This window comes from Solanum dulcamara, chromosome 12 (assembly GCF_947179165.1).
Source record: "Solanum dulcamara chromosome 12, daSolDulc1.2, whole genome shotgun sequence".
NCBI classification, from domain to species: Eukaryota; Viridiplantae; Streptophyta; class Magnoliopsida; order Solanales; family Solanaceae; genus Solanum; species Solanum dulcamara.
Window position 1 is genome coordinate 67235718 of NC_077248.1, and position 22360 is coordinate 67258077.

General features: G+C 37.0%; 3 protein-coding genes across 6 annotated transcripts; 1 reads left to right on the forward strand and 2 right to left on the reverse strand.

Moving 5' to 3' along the window:
• The first annotated feature begins 769 nt into the window (after positions 1-769).
• On the forward strand, positions 770-9498 carry LOC129876198 (uncharacterized). Of its 2 annotated transcripts, XM_055951554.1 has the most exons (11): positions 770-934; positions 3491-3583; positions 4083-4207; positions 4760-5550; positions 5716-5997; positions 6104-7017; positions 7208-7284; positions 7392-7484; positions 7584-7657; positions 8014-8134; positions 9130-9498. In XM_055951554.1, the coding sequence occupies exons 1-11, from the start codon at positions 850-852 to the stop codon at positions 9211-9213; spliced, it is 2739 nt and encodes a 912-aa protein (XP_055807529.1). In that variant the 5' UTR covers positions 770-849; the 3' UTR covers positions 9214-9498. The 2 variants fall into 2 exon arrangements, with proteins under 2 accessions (XP_055807529.1, XP_055807531.1); XM_055951556.1 differs by lacking the exon at positions 770-934 and having other exon boundaries at positions 3491-3866.
• Positions 9499-10451: 953 nt separating this feature from the next.
• On the reverse strand, positions 10452-12252 carry LOC129876090 (uncharacterized). Its single transcript, XM_055951402.1, has 3 exons — positions 11885-12252; positions 10956-11198; positions 10452-10802 (listed from the first exon to the last, which is right to left on the reverse strand). The coding sequence occupies exons 1-3, from the start codon at positions 12164-12166 to the stop codon at positions 10572-10574; spliced, it is 756 nt and encodes a 251-aa protein (XP_055807377.1). The 5' UTR covers positions 12167-12252; the 3' UTR covers positions 10452-10571.
• A 2538-nt stretch (positions 12253-14790) lies between these two features.
• Positions 14791-20964, reverse strand: LOC129876089 (farnesyl pyrophosphate synthase-like). Of its 3 annotated transcripts, XM_055951399.1 has the most exons (12): positions 20650-20964; positions 18497-18521; positions 18277-18392; positions 18078-18164; positions 17885-18001; positions 17696-17784; positions 17557-17608; positions 17003-17098; positions 15937-15981; positions 15740-15829; positions 15470-15541; positions 14791-15168 (listed from the first exon to the last, which is right to left on the reverse strand). In XM_055951399.1, exons 1-12 carry the CDS (start codon positions 20941-20943, stop codon positions 15040-15042), a joined length of 1212 nt encoding a protein of 403 aa, XP_055807374.1. In that variant the 5' UTR covers positions 20944-20964; the 3' UTR covers positions 14791-15039. The 3 variants fall into 3 exon arrangements, with proteins under 3 accessions (XP_055807374.1, XP_055807375.1, XP_055807376.1); XM_055951400.1 differs by lacking the exon at positions 18497-18521 and having other exon boundaries at positions 20650-20786; XM_055951401.1 differs by lacking the exon at positions 20650-20964 and having other exon boundaries at positions 18477-18507.
• Between the last annotated feature and the right edge of the window lie 1396 nt (positions 20965-22360).

Below are 22360 nucleotides of genomic sequence, written 5' to 3' on the forward strand. Positions count from 1 at the left end.
AGACCTATTTATTGTTCTCAAAGCTTTCTCAAATTCATCCATGGAGTTTTAAATTTTTTAATACCCATCATCACCCTTCATGTTAATTCATACACACACCTCTTCTTTGAAACTAACACAAACAATGTTATCAATATTTTAAAAATCTAAAAAACTAAAAAATAGAGAGGTAAGGGTGTGGGGCTAGGGATGGGATGTTGATTTGTAGCAAAATAGTGGAGGAAGAAAGAAGAGGAGGAGGCGAATGGATGTGATGGGTAAATTCGAAGAAGAGAAGGGCTGGAGGAGAAGAATTTTGGGGATTGGGGTGCCGAGGAAGCTGGGTTGGAGAAGAAGAAAGTTGGGTGTGAGGTGGTTGAAGAAGATAGTTTTTTTTTTAATTTAAAATTAATTATTATTTTTAAAAATATTTTTAATGTAAAATTATTTATGTACTCTCTTTTAAATGCGTGTTTTCGTGGGTTTATCCAACTCAGTACCACGTAAGTCGGTCAATGATCAAAGGGGTTCAAAATATTGTTTACTAATAAGTTTAAGAATTGGCAAACTGGTAAGTAAGATTCAACTGACACAATCCAGCCCAAGAGGAATATTTGGGCTTTTGGCCCATAACTATATGGGCCTGTTCAACTTTCTGTATTCTCAGATCCAGTTAAAATTATCCATTTACATTATCTTCTTCACCTGATGAGAATATATATTATATATATATATATATATATATATATATATATATATATATTATATATATATATTGAGCGCCATAGGGTTTATAATTATTATCAATTTTCATCTTCAAAATCGTTCGAATTCTGAATTATCGAATCTCAAATCTGTGAATATCAATCAATGGGAAGGAGAAAAGAGCGTAAACTTGCAGCTAAAAGTGCCGCGGGTCGGAGAGTTAAACTCGATCTCTTCGCGGAACCCTCTGGTAATTCACTTTTCTCTTTCTCTCACTTTTCATGTACATATTGTTCGTTTTAGATGCAAATTACTGAATATTTGTTATGAATTTGTTAATTTTTGGCTAATAAACTTTGTGAGCTATGCGAAGTATAGTAGGTTTCGAATCGGAATGAAGAATATTATCTAAATTGTTAGCTAGAGAAAAATAAGAGTGATTTTGATAGATGTATAATAGAGAAGTTTTGTGTAGTTCATACAGTTGAGCTCATCTGTTTAGATTGATGCGTTATTGATGCAGCGGTGAGCTATGCGAAGTATAGGAAGTTTCGAATCTAAATGAGGAATATTATGTAGATTGTCATCCAGAGAAAAATAAGACTGATTTTGATGGATGTGTAATAGAGAAGTTTTGTATAGTTCATACAGTTGAGCTCATCCAGTTAGGTTGATGCGAAGTTGATACAGGGGCGGCTCACTAAGTTTTTTTGGGGGGCTAATAAACGTGGTGAACTATGCAAAATGTAGTAGGTTTCGAATCTGAATGAAGAATATTATGTAGATTGATAGCTAGAGAAAAATATGAGTGATTTTGATGGATCTATAATAGAGAAAATGAGAAATTTTGTATAGTTCATACAGTTGAGCTCATCCGTTTAGATTGATGCATAGTTGATGCAGGGCAGCTCACCAAGTTTCTTTTGGTGATAAACTTGGAGAGCTATGCGAAGTATAGGAGGTTTCGAATCTAAATGAGCAATATTATGTAGATTGCTAGCTAGAAAAAAATAAGAGTGATTTTGATAGATGTATAATCGAGAAGTTTTGTATAGTTCATACAGTTGAGCTCATCCATTTAGGTTGATGCGTAGTTGATGCAGGAGCGGCTCACCAAGTTTCTTTTGGCTGATAAACTTGGTGAGCTATGCGGAGTTAGGAGGTTTCGAATCTATATGAAGAATATTATGTAGATTGATAGCTAGAGAAAAATAGGAATGATTTTGATGGATGTATAATAGACAAGTTTTGTATAGTTCATACAGTTGAGCTCATCCGTTTAGATTGATGTGTAGTTGATGCAGGGGCGGCTCACCAAGTATAGGAGGTTTCTAATCTAAATGAAGAATATTATGTAGATTGATAGCTAGAGAAAAATAGGAGTGATTTTGATGGATGTATAATAGAGAAGTTTTGTGTAGTTCGTACAGTTGAGATTGATGCGTAGTTGATGCAGGGGTGGCTCACCAAGCTTTGTTTGGCTAATAAATTTGGTGAGCTATGCAAAGTATAGGAGGTTTTGAATCTAAATGAAGAATATTATGTAGATTAATAGCTAGAGAAAAATAGGAGTGATTTTGATGGATGTCTAATAGAGAAGTTTTGTATAGTTCATACAATTGAGCTCATCCATTTAGGTTGATGCATAGTTGATGTAGGGGCGGTTCAACAAGTTTCTTTTGGCTGATAAACTTGGTGAGCTATGCAAAGTGTAGTAGGTTTCAAATCTAAATGAAGAATATTATGTAGATTTATAGCTAGAGTAAAATAAGAGTGATTTTGATGGATGCATAATAGATAAGTTTTGTGTAGTTGAGCTTATCCATTTAGATTGATGTAGTTGATGCAACAGATTTTTTTTTGGCTAATTAACTTTGTGAGCTATACACTTACCAAAAAACTAGTCTCGGGTAACTTTTCTGTACGTTTGCCCCGTATCATTGTTATATCTAGGATTATTAACTAATAAGGATTGTGATGGGTACATAAGTTTTGTATAGTTCATACAATTGAAGTCAGTCATTTAGATCGATGCTTAGTTGATTGATTTTATTTTGGCTAATAAAGGGAACAGCGTTAACTAATGAGTTTAAGTTTTTAGCTTTTTCTGATTGTACTGCTGATTTTGTTTTCCTGATATGACAAAACCTTTTTGTGTCATTTTACCTTTCCAGATATATTGGTGGACGAATTTGTGAATGTTGAATAAACTACAATCACGAAATCTTTTTTCTCCCTTATTTTCACTTTCTGAGCCTTTTTTAAAAACTGGTATAAGTTTCTCATTGACGTCGGCATCACATGAGCTTGAGCAGCAACTTTTTAAGCCTTCTTTGTGTGATTGAGAGTCCGTGCCTTTTCTATTCGCTATTGCAGTTGTTTCTCTGTTAGTTACTTGTATTTGAACTTAGTCTAGACTTGATTACTTGTCGAAGGTCATTATGGGGATTTTTTTTTAAAATGGTAAGCTATTCGATATTTAATAAAACCAACACTACGAGAGTGCTGAGGTTACATCCATAAATTCACAAAATAAAATAAAAAAGGAAAAGAAACCCTGTGTGTATTCTTGTATCCACTTATGCTTATCCCATATGATAATTGTCTCACGTGTCACGTTGAATGTCTGTAGGGTTTTGAGGATATACCTTTTTTTTGTACTTTCTGCTGCTTACATGATATGTATAACCTTTTGAAGGAAAATTATGTCCATCTACTGTACTACTGAATGATCACTTTGTGCTTCTTTAAAAAACCTTTTTCTATCTATGGTTTTGACATTCAAGCAATTTTGTATACTTTGTAGGAGATTTAGGTGGCTCCTCTGTCCAAGATGAAGTTGGAGGGGAAGAAGACTCCAAGATTCATGCCGAGTTACCTAATTCACCATCGTCTTCAGGTGGGTTCTGTCAGTTTTCTTCCAAAGGCCTTGTAGAGAAGACATGATGTGACCGATAATGTTGGTGGAAATTATTGATTTACTTTGTACAAGACATCTTGTTTGTACCACAAAAGTTTATGTTTTCAGACTGTAGCCTGCTGTGGTATTGGGAACTTTCAATTGGTCATCAGTTACCGTCAGCCCCTGCCACAGTCAATTATTGAATTACGTCTTACCTATCATGCCTTTTTTGGCGGCATCAAAGGCGTTCCAATTTCAAGAAGAGTATTTCCTCTCCTCGGTTCGTATGTTTCTGTCTTATTTGCTTTATGACTTTCTGACGGTTGATGTTATGCTACAGGTGGCCGTGAACTACAAATATCCTAAATTCTCCAGTCTTCTTTCTAATGTTGTTATATTTGTCTCCCTGAATTGTATACTGGCTTTGTTATAATATATATTGGGCGTTCCTATCACTTGGCTTGAACTTCTCTGACATTTTCTCTTTGGCCATCAGGTCAAGAACCGGAGAATCCTCTTATGCTGCTTGGGCAATATAGTGACGATGAAGTGGATGAGGAATCGGTTGAAGGACTTAAGCGTGCTGCTTCAGAGGATTCTTCTCTTGATCATGAAGACAAGGTGAGCTGTTGGTAGTTTATTCACTTGCTGTCGGCCACATAATTTGTAGGTTGATGAGCCAATTGTTTTGGCAAAGTGGATTCTTTTGCTTGCCTTCTGATTCGACAGTGATATGAAGGTGAATTATAACCTTAAATTAGAAGAAATGTTCTCTGTTTGTGTATTTGATTACGAACTTTCTCAGTTTGACTCCCACTTATTTACGCTATGCTTCAACTGGTTATTTTTCAATCCAGGTCTTGGCTGCTTTTACTACTCTGCAAATACCGCTTTTAATACATTTGTGATTCCCTTCCCTTCCAAAGTTCCAATTACTGATACTATTGGAACGTAAATAATGCTGTTCTTTGAGATGCTTTCTTTGAAAGTTTGTTGTTTTGTCATGCTAATGATTATATTCTTTTGTATTATGGACTAGGTTACTATTCTTTGTTAGCCTGACATTGCCTTCACACGTACATTTTCTATTCAGCTTCTCCATCCTAGATGGATGGAGAAGTACTTTCATGCAATTAATCTAATAATTTTGTTTTTTGTGTCACTTTTTCTTAGGGAAAGCAAGCTGTCGACGAGGAAAATATTGTGAATGGGGAAATTGGTTCTACTGTTATGGAAGTTGAAGAGAAAGCTATTGACAATCGCTCTGATCTACCAAGTCCGGCAGATAGACCTGCAGAAGATAGTTCTAAAGAAAACAATGCTTCTGTCTCAGTTGATTTACATGAACAGTTGAGTGTGTTGGATCAGACTACTGCTCCTGCAACTTCGGATGCACAGGCTCTAGGGGATGCAAGTGCAGGGTGGAAGATGGTGTTGCACGAAGAGAGTAATCAGTACTATTATTGGAACACAGTAACAGGAGAGACTTCATGGGAAGTGCCTCAGATATTGGGTCATGCAGCTGAACAGATGTTAGAAGAGAAAGTTACTGCTGAAACTGAATGCATGGGCAGCGCCACCTCGGAGAACTTAGAATCCTCTGCAAAAATGGATATGGACACTAGACAGACTGGCGTCAGCTATAGTGACATCAATGAGTACAGGAATCCAATAGATGACAATTTACATGATACAAAAGGAGACAATGATGAGGACCAGAGTGACACAATTAATGGCTCTGAACAAATTGATTCACAGCGCAATGAAATATCTTCTCCTGATGGATCTCTTTCTTCAGGGCAATCAGATCATGTTCCTACAGGTCATTTGAACGGTTCAGGTGAAGATTTTACAAAATGTAGGGATGCAGATTATGTTCCAGAAGATGAAACTGAGGCAGACTTTTCCTCCGACCTGGTAAAACATTGTGAACGTTTGCTAGAGCAATTGGAGACCATAAAAGGGTATGCCACTGACGTTTTTTTGTACTTCTCCATGGATCTTTATTCCTAACTCTCTTTGTTTTTCTTGTTACACGTCTGAAAAGTTTCCAGGAGGATCTTTCCACCTCTCCCCTTCTTCTTTTCCTTCCCTTGTTTGTTTTTACTGATTTATTTCCTGTTCAACAGGTCTGAATTTTACGTACAGCATGATCGAATTTCAAAATATGCATTGGAACTTGAGATAAGGCTAGCTGATATAAGGTCCTTAGCCTGTAATGGGCTTTCATTACTTCCCTTCTGGGTGCACTCCGAGAGGAAGCTAAAACTGCTAGATTCAGAAATAAATCAACTTTGTGGGCTATTCTTATCTGGACAACTAGATGATGTTGAGGCTGGTCAGGAGTCCCACAGAGGCATTGATCATCTACACGATACAAATGGAGAGAGGCCAAGTTATCCTGCCACTGGGTATGCTAGATTTAGCTTGGTTATATTAACAGTAAAGAACATGGTAAGTTTTCTCTTTCTTATAATGATGCTGCTTCTTGTCTGACCTACTCAAATATTCTTTCAGTGATGCAAGTGAGGAAGGTGGAGCCACTGGGGTCACCGTACATGAAGACTTAACACCTCAAACAGTGCTTCATCCGGCTGAAGAAGTAGACATGGATGTGGATATGGAAGTTGAAGATACAGAACCTTCAGGCAGCTTAATTGTGTGCGATGCATTGCATGCCCTCAATCATGCCCCACTGGACGGACCAAGTATGTCAGGGCAACAGTCAAAATTGGGGTCCTCAATCCTGGAACAAACACCTAGGGTTCCTCCTCCACCCGATGAAGACTGGATTCCTCCACCACCTCCTGATAATGAACCCTTCCCGCCACCACCACCTGATGAACCTCTAGATCACACACATGCTCTTCCTTCAGATACGGAATCAGTTCAACCTTTTCCTTACAACTTAGCTTACCCAGGTTCAACATTTGATTACTATGGGCAAACTAATTCTGAAGTTGCTAGTAGCTTATATGCAACTTCTGACGGGCAGATAGCTGTTACTCATCACCCTTTATATTATCAAATCCCAACTACATTTAGTGTGGCTCCTGTGGCGACCAACCATGTCGACCCCAGTGCATACTATGGTCATCAGAATGGAGCACTGCAGCCTGTCTCTGTTGTCGGTGGTACAGAGTCTTCCGGCCTTTCAGCTGTACCAGTTCCTGAAAATGTTGCTCCTGATGCAATTTCATCCTTAGATGTCAACAAGGGGTCACAATCTGATTTATCAGCAAAATCTGAGGCCGATGTACCTGTTAATTTGGAGAATGAAAAGACATCTTCTGATATTCCTGCCGCACAATCGTCTTTGCTAGCTACAGGAACCGTATCAGCAATGGAGTGTGTTGGAGTGTCTTCAACATCTGTTTCCACTGGCGCTGTTGCTACTGCTTCAACTGTTCCCTCAAAAGTTCAAACAAAAGGTAAGTTGGGCAATCTAAATTTTCTTGGACTTGGTTGTAAGTTGCAATTCTTGCATTTTTAGTATGTCATTAATATCGAGAGGCATTTTCTGCTGCATTAACATGTGAAATGCTTCTCATGCTTACTAAAGGAACTTTTCCAATGGATTTGAAGCTGTCCATTCTGATTTTGCGTTCTTTTTCTCTTCAGTTTTGCGTAAAAAGCGGACTGTGGGTGTGGTGTCTACATTAAGGTCTAATAAGAAAGTCTCTAGCTTGGTTGACAAGGTAACTGCCTTCACTTGGTGCTTCCTTCCCAGGTCCTTGAAGATTGTTTGAACATTTGGCCATAGTTTCTTTTAAATGATCCTCATAATGCTTATTCATTTCATTAGTGGAAAGCTGCCAAAGAGGAGCTGCATGCAGAGGAGGAAGAACGTGAAAGTGCTCTTGAGAAGTTGGAGAAGAAACGACAACGAGAAATAGAGGTCTGCTAATGCTATATGCAGTTGATTAGGCACATAGCCTCTGGTATATCTCACCTTTTTTTAAAAAAAAATTATATGTTGAACTTTGTTTTTTTGTAGGAATGGCGTGCTCAGCAAATTGCAAGTGGGGAGGCCAAAGATAATGCTAATTTTCAGCCACTTGGCGGCGATTGGTATCATTTCTGATCATTTTGTTTTCACTGCATTATATCTGTATGTTATATGTTTTCTTGATAAAATTTCTATATGTTATATCTATTAGGAAATGTCTGTCTTAGATCCTCCCTCCTCTCCCTAGCCGTACTGATGTTAGGGGAGTTGGGGTATTCTTTTTTTTTTCTTCAATAAAATAAAAAACTCTTACCCTTGCTATGTGCATTATTTCAGCATGTATATATTGCTTTTCATATGGATGCACGCTTAAAGAACTGAGGCTAACTCATGCAATTGTGCAAGCAGTGTCGTATTGATTGAACATGGTAAATTATAGTTCCTCTACTTTTGTCTTGACTGTATAGATGATATGCAGGCGAGAGCGTGTGAAACGAAAAAGAGCAGAAAAGGTGAGAGAGGCTGAAAAGCAACTATCTGAAGAAAATGAACAGCCTGATCTAGATGTTATTTCAAGAGGTCTTCCATCTGGATGGCAGGTATCCTTCTGGCTCAGGTGTTTTCTCTTCCTTGCATGGAAGATGAAATTTTATTTTAGTGTATGATACACGATCCAAAAGGCAAATTCTCTTGCTCTCCTGAGAAGGTGAGACTAATTGTGAGCTATTAAAATGAATATCATCCTAATTTCAGATTTTGAGCATGTCAGAAAGGAAAACGTCAGTGGACTTTGTTGAGGATTTTAACTCATGAATCACCTCCTTATGATATCAAAAACAACCTTTTAAGTTGGGAACTCAAAATTAATAGAAAAGTTAACTTGTGCTTGCAGCTTAAATTTGTTTGTCTGTCTGTCAATCAATCTTCCTTATATGACTGTTTGTTGGAATTAGCCATCAGCTTGGTAAGTACAGAAATCACGGTAGATTGCCGAATCATTTAATAATGATCCATTCCTTTGATACGTCACAGTTTGGTGGAACACTAAAGTTTTTCCCTTCACGTAACATTTTTTATTTTGCTTGTTATGAGAATCGATCATCATTTCTGTTGAGCATCCACCACTTGTACAGTAGCCCCATGGTGAAAAACTGGCATGCTAGCAGAAGAGAATACATATAGTCCTTTAAGGACAAACAGCTATTAGTGTTGAAAAGTGAGGTCATTCAGAAGGTTGCAGAAACCTGCCATAGAGGCAGTAAAGGGTTGATATTTGTTCCTGTATTTATTAGATAAAAGACATATATTATAGAGTAGATCAATTTAATATCTTAGTTACGCCACTTGAATACAATCCACAAATTAGAGGTTAATGGTCTCGTTGTCATCCTACTTATGCTTACTAGTCTGTCAATTAAGCTTTGTATGCTGATGATTGTGTGCCCCTGTGACTTCCACTCTCCTTTTAGTATCCTGTCCTACAGGCTTAACCTAACAAATATCGGTTGACAAGGACCACGAGTTATTGTAATTTGGATGATGCTGCATCTCAAAGACTTAGTACTGTGTTACTTAATGGTGCTCTTTTTTCCAGGCTTATTGGGATGACTCCATGAAGCAGGTCTATTATGGAAATGCTGCAACATCAGAGACATCCTGGAATAGACCGACTAACTGACTGAGATCAATAGGAATTCCTACTTTACATTTTTATTGTGACACTAGTAGGACCAATATTATTAGCAGTTACTATCTTGTATATATGTAGGGGTATAGCGATGTGATGCAGTGATAGCTGTTTTTGAACTCGATTTTATTAGCAGTTACGCCCACAATTGCTTTTAGAATAAGTTTTTTTTATTAGGTTAATACCTTCGCCAAGACAATTGTGGGCGTTTTAAAGTTAATTACACTAATTAGCAACTATATATTTTTGAAACTTGTGGTCGATATAAATTATAAATATCTTTGTGACTATAAATTATCTCACTACAACAACAAACTTAGTATAGTCCCACCATGTGGAGTCTGGGGAGGGTAGAGTGTACGCAGACTAAACCCCTATTTTGAAAGGTAGGGCGATTGTTTTCGAAAGACCCTCGGCACAAGAGAGAAAAACAATATAAAAGGTTAGATAGGGACTCCAGAAAGAAAGAGGCATTTATTACTATAAATAAATAATATAATCAAAGTACAATGGCCCCGTATCTATAAACAACAATACAATGCAGAAATCAAATGACAATAAACATTGAGCACTATAAATTATCTCACTAAGAGTAATTAACTAGAAAGTTTAATGTTAAATCTTTACCGCCTAAAAAAGTATAATTCTTTTTGAAATTGATTATAAAGTAAAAAGTGTCACGCGAATTGGAGTAGAGGGAGCAGTAAGTAACAAGACACTATGTAGCTTCCAAGTTCGAAAAATAAACTCATGTGAAATAAGCCAATAGAACAAAGTAGAAAATACATGAAATTACATGCATGTTTTATTCATTGGAAGAAGCACAAATAATTATCTCCAGAGTTGTGCGACTATGGCAGGAGCGGTTTACCATCAAAGTGAAATTTTTTGGTGCAAATTCAAATAATCGGGCTCCAAGCAGGTACCCAACACCCCGTGAATTCTAAACATTAAATATAGAAATTCAATAATTCTCTCTTAATTCTGCCTCTTATAAATCTTTGCGAAGAATGACTTTAGAACTGCTTGCAATGCTCTGCTTGGTAGAGCTTCAATAGAGTTGATCAGCTTTTCATATGTTTTCTTCTAATATTCCAGGTACACATCCTGCATATTCCCAAAAAGAACAGGCCAAAAGCAGCGGAGTATCTAGCTTATTAGGTCCGAGTTCAACTGAACATATTATTTTCAACACGGAACATGGATAATATATATGTGTGACAAGACCCTAACTTCGAACAAATACAGAGTAATAACCATATCAAAAGCATGATTTCTGTATAAAGAAACCACATCAAAATGCACTTAAACAGCTCACAATCAATCAAGGTTTTGGGTATGATTTTTTCCTAATCATCCAGTACGAAAACCACACCATTCTTCTTGATGAAGTCATGTGTTGTGCGATCAACCACATTAGTATTATGCAGCTCCAGATTGTAGAAATCCATCTTATCATCTGTAAATAATGGTCCAGCATGCCATGTACCATGATTCAGTTTTATAAACTTTGGACCTGAAATTCTGAAAGCCTGCACTTCATCAACAGCAGGTGGCACATAAAAATGCCCACAATTTGACTGCACAACAATATCAACACCCTTGATATCAGATGGACAGTAACGGAACTTGAAACCTAAAGGTGAATTTTGAATCCCTAAACCACCGAGGCAACCTCTAATCTTGTGTTCAAGAGGTTCAAAATCAATATATATACATAAAGAAAACATTACCTTGACGAAGGTGTCCGCCCCTGCTGATGGATCCACAGTAGATGGTTTAGCAACTCCAAGATACCAAACATTGCCTCCAATAGATCCAAGACATTGGGTTACATTGGCATGATGTGTTATTATAGAAAATCTGAGGGATCGATCTTTAAGATGCATAATGTAAAACCTAGGAATTCCATTGCTCAAATCAAGCTGAGCATCACGAGGACCAAATTCTTCCCCATCTGAAGACGACTCAATTACCTAACAAACAACAACATACTCGGTGAAATCTCACAAGTGGGATCTGAAGAGTATAAAGTGTATGCAGACCACGAGGTAGAGAGGTTGTTTTCGGAGTACCTATGCTCGAGTACAACAAATCAAATTAGATATGAAAAGGAAAAGGACAATGAAGAAACCATAGCAAGTAATGAGGAAAAGACAGTAACAATAAGATAGTGCAATAATTGAAACACAATAAACAACAGATAATGATAGAATCTCGTGGAGGCAGAGAGGTCATTTCTAGAGGATCCTTCAGCTCGAGTACAGACATTAACAACAAAATAGTGCAATAACTCAAACACAAGAAACAACACATGATGATACAATCTTGTGAAGATAGAAAGGTTATTTCTGGAGGATCCTTCAGCTCCAGTACAGCTAATTAAAGTAAGTATGAAAAGAAAAAATGATGAAGAAGAAAATATAACAAGTAATAAGGAAATAGTAACAACAAAGTAGTGCAACAACCGAAACAAAATAAACAACATGATAGAATCTCGTGGAACTAGACAGACTATTTCTCGAGTGCCTTTAACTTGAGTACAGCAAAGTAAGTATGAAAAGGAAAAACGATAGTGATGAAAATAAAGCAAGTAATAAGGAAACATAACAACAAAATAGTGCAATAATACAAACACAATATAGAAATCAAAAGCAATTACCTGACCAAACTCTTTAAAAGTTTCTGGAGTTGCTTCTATGGGCTTCAGTTTCACGACTGACGGCGACGGCGACGTCTTGTTAACGCCGGAAGATTCCATTGATACAGAAAAGGAACGGTGGATTAAGCGACGGCGAGTAGGTACTATGGGAAGTGATTGATGAGGAGATTGTTTGCGTGAATTCACTGGAACGGAGCCGAAACTTTTAACGGCGACCGGAGATCCGGCAAGTCGGAGAGGAACAGATTGGGAAAAAATGAATAGCTTCAATTTTAGCATCATTGAGCATCACTCCTCCACCGAAACATTAGGGAATCGTTTGGTAAGATGCTTACAAATGATGCTAAATTTAGTAATACTGATATTAGTTATGTTTGTGATGTGTTTAGTTTGGTTTATAAAAAATAATATGTATTAATCTCCGCAAATTTGATGGAAATGTTGTGGAAAAAGTTGAGGGGTAATTATATTTTTAATCATGCTAATACACGTATTAATACTCCTTGCTTTGCTAATATCAAAATAGATAATGAATATTACAACAACCCAGTGAAATTCCACAATGTAGGATCTGGGGAGAGTAAAGTGTACGCAGACCTTACTCCTACCAAGGTAGGACGGTTGTTTTCGAGAGACCCTCGGCTCAATAGAAGCATAAAAAGAGGTCAGATAAGGTTAAGAAGTTCAAAGCGATATGAGAAAGCAAATAGCGAAAGCGACATAGATAAAATAAAATAATCAAAATATAGAAAGTAATAGATAATAATAGAAATCAGAGCACAAGAAATTCTAGTGCGCTAATGCACCTACTAATATGGAAGAATAACGAGATTATGTACTAGCCTTCTACCCTAATATGGGTCATTCACACCCTCCTATCTAAGGTCATGTCCTCGGTAAGCTGTAACTGCGCCATGTCCTGTCTAATCACCTCTCCCCAATAGTTCTTCAGCCTACCCCTACCTCTTCTGAAATCATCCGTGGCCAACCTTTCACACCTCCGCACTGGGACATCTGTGTCTCTCCTCTTCACATGCCCAAACTATCTCAGTCGCATTTTCCGTATTTTGTCCTCCACCGAGGGCACTCTTACCTTGTCCCGAATAGCCTCATTTCTAATTCTGTCGCTCCTGGTATGCCCACACATCCATATAACTGGTCTAACCACCACTTTGTAGAACTTGCCATTAAGTTGTGGCGGCACCTTCTTGTCACATAGCACACCGGAAGCGAGCCTCCATTTCATCCACCCTGCCCCAATACGATGTGTCACATCATCGTCAATCTCCCCGTTGCCTTGCATGATAGACCCAAGGTACTTGAAACTGCTTTTCTTTTGGATGGCCTGGTCACCAAGCCTAACTTCCGCACCAACCTCGTGAGGTGTCTCACTGAACTTGCACTCTAAGTACTTTGTTTTGGTCCTACTCAGCTTAAACCCTTTAGACTCCAAGGTATGTCTCCAATCCTCCAGCTTAGCGTTAACTCCGCTATGAGTCTCATTGATCAAGACTATGTCGTCCGCGAAAAGCATACACCATGGCACCTTACCTTAAATTTGTCGCGTCAATCCATCCATAACCAAGGTAAATAAAAACGGACTAAGGGTTGATCCTTGATGCAACCCCATCACAACTGGGAAGTGCTCTGAGTCCCCTCCTACTGTCCTTACCCTGGTTTTGGCACCCTCATACATGTCCTTAATCACCATAATCTACGCCACAGGTACACCTTTAGCCTCCAAACATCTCCATAGTATCTCTCGTAGAACTTTATCGTAAGCCTTTTCTAGGTCGATGAATACCATATACAAGTCCCTCTTCCTCTCCCTATACTACTCCACCAGTCTCCTCATAAGATGGATGGCTTCTGTAGCTGAGCGTCCCGACATAAATCCGAACTGGTTCTCTGAAATAGACACGCCTCTCCTTACCCTTATCTCCACCACTCTTTCCCACACTTTCATAGTATGGCTTAGAAGCTTGATACCTCTATAGTTGTTGCAGCTCTAGATATTCCCTTGTTTTTGTATAGAGGGGTCATTATGTTCGACCTCCATTCTTCGGGCATCGTTGTCGTCTTAAAGATGACATTAAATAACCTAGTCAGCCACTCCAAACCTACCGAGCTCGCGCTCTTCCAAAATACCCCAAGAATCTCATCAGGTCCGGTCGCTCTTCCTCAGCGCATCCTACGCAGAACACGCTTAACCTCTTCGACCATAATACTCCTGCAACACCTAAAATCTTGACTCCTCTCTGTATGTTCCATATCTTCCAACACAATCTCTCTGTCCCCTTCTTCATTCAAGAGTTTATGGAAGTATGACTGTCATCTCTGTTTAATGAGGGTCTCCTCTACCAATACTTTTTCATGCTCATCCTTAATGCACTTCACTTGATCCACATCTTGTGTCCTTCTCTCCCGCGCCCTGGCTAGCCTGAACAATTTTCTATCCCCGCCATTCTCTTCTAGTTCAACATTAGTTATACATAAATTAAAAACATTATATCACACAAAGTATTATGTAAAAAACTAATACATGCATTATTTTTTTAATATATTCTACCAAACGATCCCTAAGTGAGTTTGTCTTTCTGTACTGTGACGTATAGTTCAATATTCGTCTATTCAAATATTCAGTTGGTATGCAATTATCTTTGTTAGAGAGCGTTTTACCTTTAAAGTAATGAGAGAATTCCTAACCCAACTGTAGTATGCAATTATCTTTGGTAGGGAGTGTTTTACACTCAAAGTGGCGAGAGACTTCCTAGCGCAGATAGAGGTAAAAATACCCTTAGAATAGATGGGTCAAGGGCAACAGTTAACCTTGAAAATAATGTAGGTATATATGTGTATAAATCTTAAATAATGTACTCCTTTGATTGAGCACGAAACTTTAAAAATATGGGGAATTGAAATGTCTTTTTTATATATTTGAAGAAACAAAGTAAACATATCTATATTAAAAAAAGTGGTGCCCCCGAAACTTTCAATTCATGAGTCCGCCTCTCAGCATAGATTTTGATTAGGCGCCCCAAGCATGGAGTTGGATTAGGCGGACCCCAAGCAGGTACCGAACACCCGATGAAAAAAAAAACAGAAAGACATATAATTCTAAAACATTAAATATTGAAATTCAATAATTCTATCTTCTACTTCTGCCTCTTATATATCTTTGACAAGAATGACTTGAGAACTGCTTGCACTGCTTTGCTTGGTTGATCTTCAATTAAGTTGATCAGCTCTTTATATTTATTCTTCTCATATTCCAGGTACACATCCTACAAAATTCCCAAAAGGAATAGGCCAAAGTCAGTGGTGTATCTAGCTTATTAGGTACAGGTTCAACCGAACGCAGTATTTTTCAACACGGAACATGGATATATGATCTGAACCCATAATTTGAGAAGTACGATAAGGTCACTTTAGAGGTTGACTCTATCAAGTTTAAATCTTGAATCCACCTCTTGTCAAATACCATATTTGAGATGACTTTGTGCTTAGAAAAGATGCAACTTCATGACTATTTATCACAGAGAATGATAGAAAGCAACAATAGTAAAGAAAGGAAGAACAGATCACCTCAAGTTTGAGATCATTGTAAAGCGCCTTAACATTAGCAACACAAGCAAGGTCATCTTTTCCATAGTTCTCCTGCAAATAAAGTTCTTACATTTAGCATTTTGCTCATGCTAGTTGTTTGCAGAGCTATATTGCTCGGACCCTCCAAAAATATTGTCGCACTCATACCTTTTGGAGGATTCAACAGACACCCGGCAATACTTTTGAAGAGTTTGAGCTTACATAGTTGCAGAGAATGTAACCAAGGGATGACAAGTTTTTTAGGCTTACATGTAATAACTTCTTTTGCTCCTCGTTGCAGTGTTCTAGGGCTTTCACTACCAACCAAGAGCACTTGAAATCTTGAATATCCGTGCCATTCTAATAGTAAGACAGATCGCTATAAGATCTCTAAGTTTTCAAGTTAAAAGTGCTATGTGATTAATCTTCAGGATTTTGTTTAGTGGTAGCTTTCTTATAGAACCTACCTTACCCAACACCTCTGGATCAGCAAAGCAGTCCAGGTAATCATCCTACAAAGTACCGAAAGTTTTCAGTCAGAATTTGTAACATGAAGGCATATCTGCAGTCCTCAGATAGGATCTTAGGTATTTCCAGCAACGAAGTAAATTAGATGGACATTTCAGATAGGCTAACATAACTCATAAGACACATGGTTGTTGGCCACGAACATAAAAAATACTTTTTCATTGTTTGACCATATGACGCACGAGTCTTTAGCGTGTCAACAAGGTGTCTAAGAACATTCAGACTTGCATTCGAGAGTGAAGTTCAAACCTCTGGTTAGGGGGTGATATGCAGCTCTTTTACAAGTACAGGAAGGTTCTTAGCATATTGTACAAGTACAAGAAATGTCATGTGCAACACTTGAATAAAACAACTTTTAACTATAAAAAACAAATGTAACAATAAGAATGACTATATTTCTTTTGATAAGTTTATGAGTTGTCATGTACAACTGATCTCCAAATGTTTTGTATTTCTAAAACATAAACCAACTTTTTTTCTTTTCAGAATACTAAACTAGGTGTCCCAAAACAAAATTTTCTAGATTTTCAATAACAGAACTAAAGTCAGACCCGGTTTTCCAAACCAGTTACTTGGTTCACAAAAGAAGCAAATGCTTCAATCAATATATGTTTTAGTACTTCATTTATTTTTTTAATAACTCGTGCATTTTCAACTATTACTATATGCCGGTGTTTATATTTTGGCAACCCATTCTAAAGCAGATTACAGAGACATGGCAGCTGATCTCCATTCCAATGTTAAGAAGCATGATACCAAGCACTCATTCAGATCTAATCTAACATCCAAAACCTAATCCAAACAAGCAAGTGTTTTTCAAAAATGTATGCCAACCTTATTTATGAAACTAATACATCAAATAACTACATCAAAACCAAAACCAAACCCCTCTTAAAAGATTATATGTTATGCAGAGAATCGGTTTGTGAGATGTGGAAATGTCGTCACATCAAATTCATGGTATAGAAGATAGAAGATGAATGGATGCATCAGGGTTAATCTTACCTGAACTTGGAAATATATTCCCATTTTGATGAGTATGTCCTTGATATTAACATGATCGTCAAGATTCTCTCCTGCCACAAGAAGTGCACATGCCACCTGAAAATATTGATTAAGTAATTTCTATATACCTTAGATCAAATGCACATCAATTTTGAGGTAATTCCTATTAATATGGACAGGAAGTTCATTAAGAGGAACAAGAAGATCAACTACTAACAGAGCATGCACAGAACTTTTGAAGCCGTGGTTATAATTCAGAATCTAGAGAAATAACACAATAATAACAATAAAAATAAATAAAAGGGAAAAGGGCATGGTAAGCTCAGATGGAAATCCAAAATAAAAAAAATCTTGTATTCTGAAAGTTGCAAATGGCTATGTTACTTCAAGATGATTCAGAAATTTGGAATGTTTTAAAATATCAGCCTAGAGTTAAAAAAGGGGATCTCTTCCACACAAAGCAAATTTCAGTAAAAGAAATAGTTGTGAAGACATTCTCGTAATAGAATAGCGACTAACAAGCTGTTAATACAATCGGAAAGGACATCACTCACTGGGAGATAAAATGAATAATAAGCAGTTTTAAACTGGACAATCCGTCGATGACTGCATGAAATCACATCATTAGTTAAATAATTCAAGTAAAACTAAAAGCTGAAATTTTTTACAAGACTCTCGATGAAGTGTCCTTACAGAGACAATGAGTATTTTGATAAATCTTTCTCTCCAGCATGTGTGGTAATCAAATCAATCATTTGTCCAGAGGCAGTCTGGAATTCCACCTGTAAAAACATGGTGGCCAAGAAAAAGAGAAAAAAGGAAATATGTTCAGCATAATAAAAAGTTCAATTCAGATGCCTCCTTACTCGTAAAAGATCTCACCTCATTAAACAATTCAAGAAGATCAACATAATAAGGCTTTCCTTTAAAGTGGTTCTTCAGTATTCTTGGGATGTGGTTGCGAAGAAGTAGGCCATCATTAACAGCAATCATGCCAACCTGCAAGAAATAATAAAACTAATAGTCCCCCCGAACAGTTAAAAGAGAACAGTAGTCTCTTAGCACGCATACACACCTTGGGTTTTCTGAACCAGCATGGTTGGCCTCGGCGTGTTTGGGAGCCATCCATTATATCATCAAGAACAAGGAAATATGCTTGAAGCTGCAGCATACATTCCCACAAATCATACACTCAGAAGCATTTAAAAAATAACAATGCTTCTTGGGGATTAGAAAAAGGCTCAGGTGTAACTTGAAGAGTGCATGTTGCATACCCATTCAATGCACCAGCCAAGGAAAGATGTTTGAGAGATCTCCTCACTGGTTAGTTCTTTCCCCTCTTTCAACAAACTGTAGCTATCAATAACAGAGAGCCCGCGGTTCAGCTTTCCTGTACAGAGAATGTAAAAGTACTTGAAATAAAACCGCCTAGCTAAAAAATTATGAAAGCAGTAGAAACTTTTAGAGTAGGTACAACTAGAACTTCATTCCAACCTCCAAGTACATTGTAGTCTAACATCTGAAAAAATCACGGGAAAAATATATTAGATGCATAAGACGAGGACAAAGTGAGGCACTAGCTGTCAGGAAAATTCAATAACTCGGGAAACAGTAAAAATGAACAGAAGCTGGCTAAGGCTGTAATGAAGTTAGAAACTTGTCATATCAAAATTACTCGAAACATAATGACGTTAGAAATTTGTCATATCAAAAGTAATGAACTGACATTCAAAAAAGCAGCTAGCTTATGTTGCATGAATTATCAGGAAATAACCCGAATAGACCATTTTGACATTTTCAACTATAACTTTTAGTCAAGTGGCAATAGGTCTCCCACCCCTCTTTCTAGTGTAATCACAAAGCATTGGAGGAACCAGAAGGTTAGGAGCGGGTGCAATAACTGTCACACCACTCCTAACTCACTTTACTAATTCACTTACTCCAAGTTAATTCTTAGATCCCCAGTAACAAAGACATTAACTAATTCTCTATTTATCTCGTTGTAAAAATGAAGAACAAATCTGCAAGCATTCTCCACTTCCACCCTTGGAAAAACATAAACATCCAGCAAAACTGCATACAGTCTCAATTAATGAGATGGTGGATTCCAATTGGTGTATTTGAAATAAATTAGATATCCTTTAATAACATCAAAATTTCTACTTAACAAGCATCTTCTTCAGTACAAGCTAGAGGGGAAACCAATTCCTTTTTAATTTATACAATGTTGACTGTGTTTCATCAAGATAGTTGAGAATACTTTCCTTCCGATGCTATGGAGGCATCCTTATGTACTCATTTTCTTGTGCAGTTAATCACAAATAAGGTTTTTTTTTTGCACCCCCAAGCTAGCATAGAAAGGCCAATTCTTTTTAGTGGAAAATATGAGTTCAAGCATTATCAAATAATGAAAGGTCCAATTATCTACTATACACCATATTAGAAACAAAAGAATGCGCTCTTATTTTACTTCATGTTAGTCAGTTCAATCACAAACAAAGTATCCCTTTCTATATGAGACAAACACATCACTCATGATATGATTATATTTTGGATCCAGCATCACACCAAAAGCCTTTTGGGATGACAAGACTGGGAACATATGATAAGAAAATGAACCTTGAGCCTAATTCAAACCCAAAAGCATACTCACTCATAAGTTGAGAATAACCCAAGACCACATAAGGAGACCAAGTCCCTCCCCACGCCCTGGAGCATGAACAATATAATACGGTGGCTCAACAGGATAAATAAAGAATTTGATGTACTATGATAATAAAATGACATCAGAGCCCCATCCAAGGGTCTATTTCAGAAACAACCTCTTTACCTGTACAAGGTAGGGGTAAGGTCTGCGAACGCACCACCCTACCCAGATCACACTAGGTATGTTATTGTTGTTGTTATGGTAATAAAATGAACCGTGAGCCTAACTAATCCTGAAAAACTAGGTCATATGGTGAGGAACTGAGGATTACCCAGGACCAGAGACCAAGTCATCATTCCACCACACATATGGGACTCAACAACATGAATTAAATGGTAAAAATCAAAACTTTATGTTAAACAAAGAAATTCTTACAAAAATGAAAAAGAAAAAAATTCCCATAAGAATGAAGGATTAAAAAAACAGCTAGCACAAAGAAACAGGGTAATAACCATATCAAAAACATGATTTCAGTATAAAGAAACCACATCAAAATGCACTTAAACAGCTCAATCAATCAAGCTTTGAATCCCAAAAATATATGAATCTTTTATATCAATTTCTAATCCACTATATGAATCTTTCATGACCCATTTTAAAAACTAAGGCCCCGTTTGTACATGATTTGAAATCAAATTCATTTGAGGTTGAAGTTGTGAAAACTATAAAATAAAATAAAATCTTCTACAAACTATTACCAAATGAGCAAAACACAGCTCATATACAACATATCAGAATATTCTAACACGTCGCATTGATAAATTGCATATCTTCAAACACATAACAATTATTTAACACAATCTTTTCACGTGGCACGAACAATCTTTTCACAGCGAGCATCAGTCAAAATTATGGGTGTTGAAATCATGATTTCAAATCGCACATGCAAACGCCTACTAAATAATCAAAATGGGGAAAAGAAAAAGAAATTAAAAATTACCTGTTCGACCCATTGACGACTATCATCAGTAAACTCGAAATCTGAATCTTTAAGAAGCTCAGATTTCAGTTCTTTGTAAACCCCCAAGAACTTGGATTTCAAATCGCTCATGTTTCCACTGAAAGAATGGTTGTGTTCGTTAATTTCAGAGAAAGAAGAGAACTTTTGGGTATTTGTGATACAGTGTTCTTCTTTTGAATTTATAGGAAACAAATAGCTATGTATTTGGTTGAAAAAGGGCAAAGAGCACTTGCAATTTATGAGGAGCAATCTCCCTTTTTGTTGCAAGTACATAATATTGGTATTGTTGTTTGAATCAAATCAAATCAAATAAGTCAAGTATATATGTATCACTTGCATAATATTTTAAAGTTATCCATAAATCCACTAAACGTGGAAATATAATAAAATGAATTCTAAGGCTTACCCCTTTTTTTCATTTTTTTTTTAAAGTGGGTGGTATTCAGATCAGATTATGTGCATTTTGACTATTTTATTAGATACATGTCATGTTCCATTTAGTATTACACGTCGTGTTCTGTCAGCATTACACGTCATGTTCCGTCAGCATTACACGCCGTGTTCCGTCAGCATAAGTAGTAAGTAGTGTTACTAATTCGATTAGGATGAGGTTGCACCAGAGATTAACTCTTAGACCGTTTTTATTTGCATTAGTGATTGATGTATTGACGTGTTATATTCAAGGGAAAATGTCATGGTGTATGCTATTCGTGGATGAATGATTCTAATTGACGAGACTCGCGTCAAAGTTTACGTCATGTTTTAACACGTTGGAGGTCTAGAGACAAACTTTGGAGTCTAAAGAGTTTAGATTTAACATGACCAAGATTGAATACTTGGAGTGCAAGTTTAGTGATGTTAAGCATAATGCTGATGTGATAGTGAGACTTGATATGCACGTCATCTCCAAGAAAATAAATTTCAAGTATCTTGGATCTTTAATCGAATGAAATAACGAGATTAAAGATGATGTCAACACCATAATGGTGCCATATGGAAAACATAGAGGCTTGTCTTTGGTGTCTTGTGTGATAAAAAGGTGCCAACAATATTTAATAGCAAGTTCTACATAATGGTGGTTAGACCAACTATGTTGTACGGGTGAAGTGTTGGCCAGTTGAGAACTCTCATGTTCAGACAACGAGAATTGTGGAAATGAGGATGTTGATGTGGATATGTGGGCATTTTAGGAAAAATAAGATTAAAAATGAAGACACTCAGAATAAGACCAGAGTGACCTTTGTGGGGGATAAGATGAGAAAAGCGAGTTTGCAGATGGTTCGATCATGAGAAAATGAAATGTAATAATGACCTAGGAAAGAGGTGTGAGAAGTTGTTAGTGGCAGGGTTAGTAGGAGGCAAAATCTATTGAAAAAGCTTGGGGTATGATGATTAGACATGGCATGGTGAACCTTTAGCTTATCAAAGACATGACCTTATAATATATTTGGGAGGTCGAGGATTAGGTTCATGTATTACAATAGCATTATCATTAATCTAGTAGTTTCTTTCCCTTCGATTTCTATTGATATCTATTGTCTTTTATTTTGGAGTGTTTTTATAAATATTTTTTTCGTATTAATTTTGAAATTGTAGCTAATTTTTCAATATTAGTAGGATGTAAATGATGACTATTTGTGCTTTCCCTTAAGTAGAGACTACACTATTTGGTCCATGAAAACTCACTCTA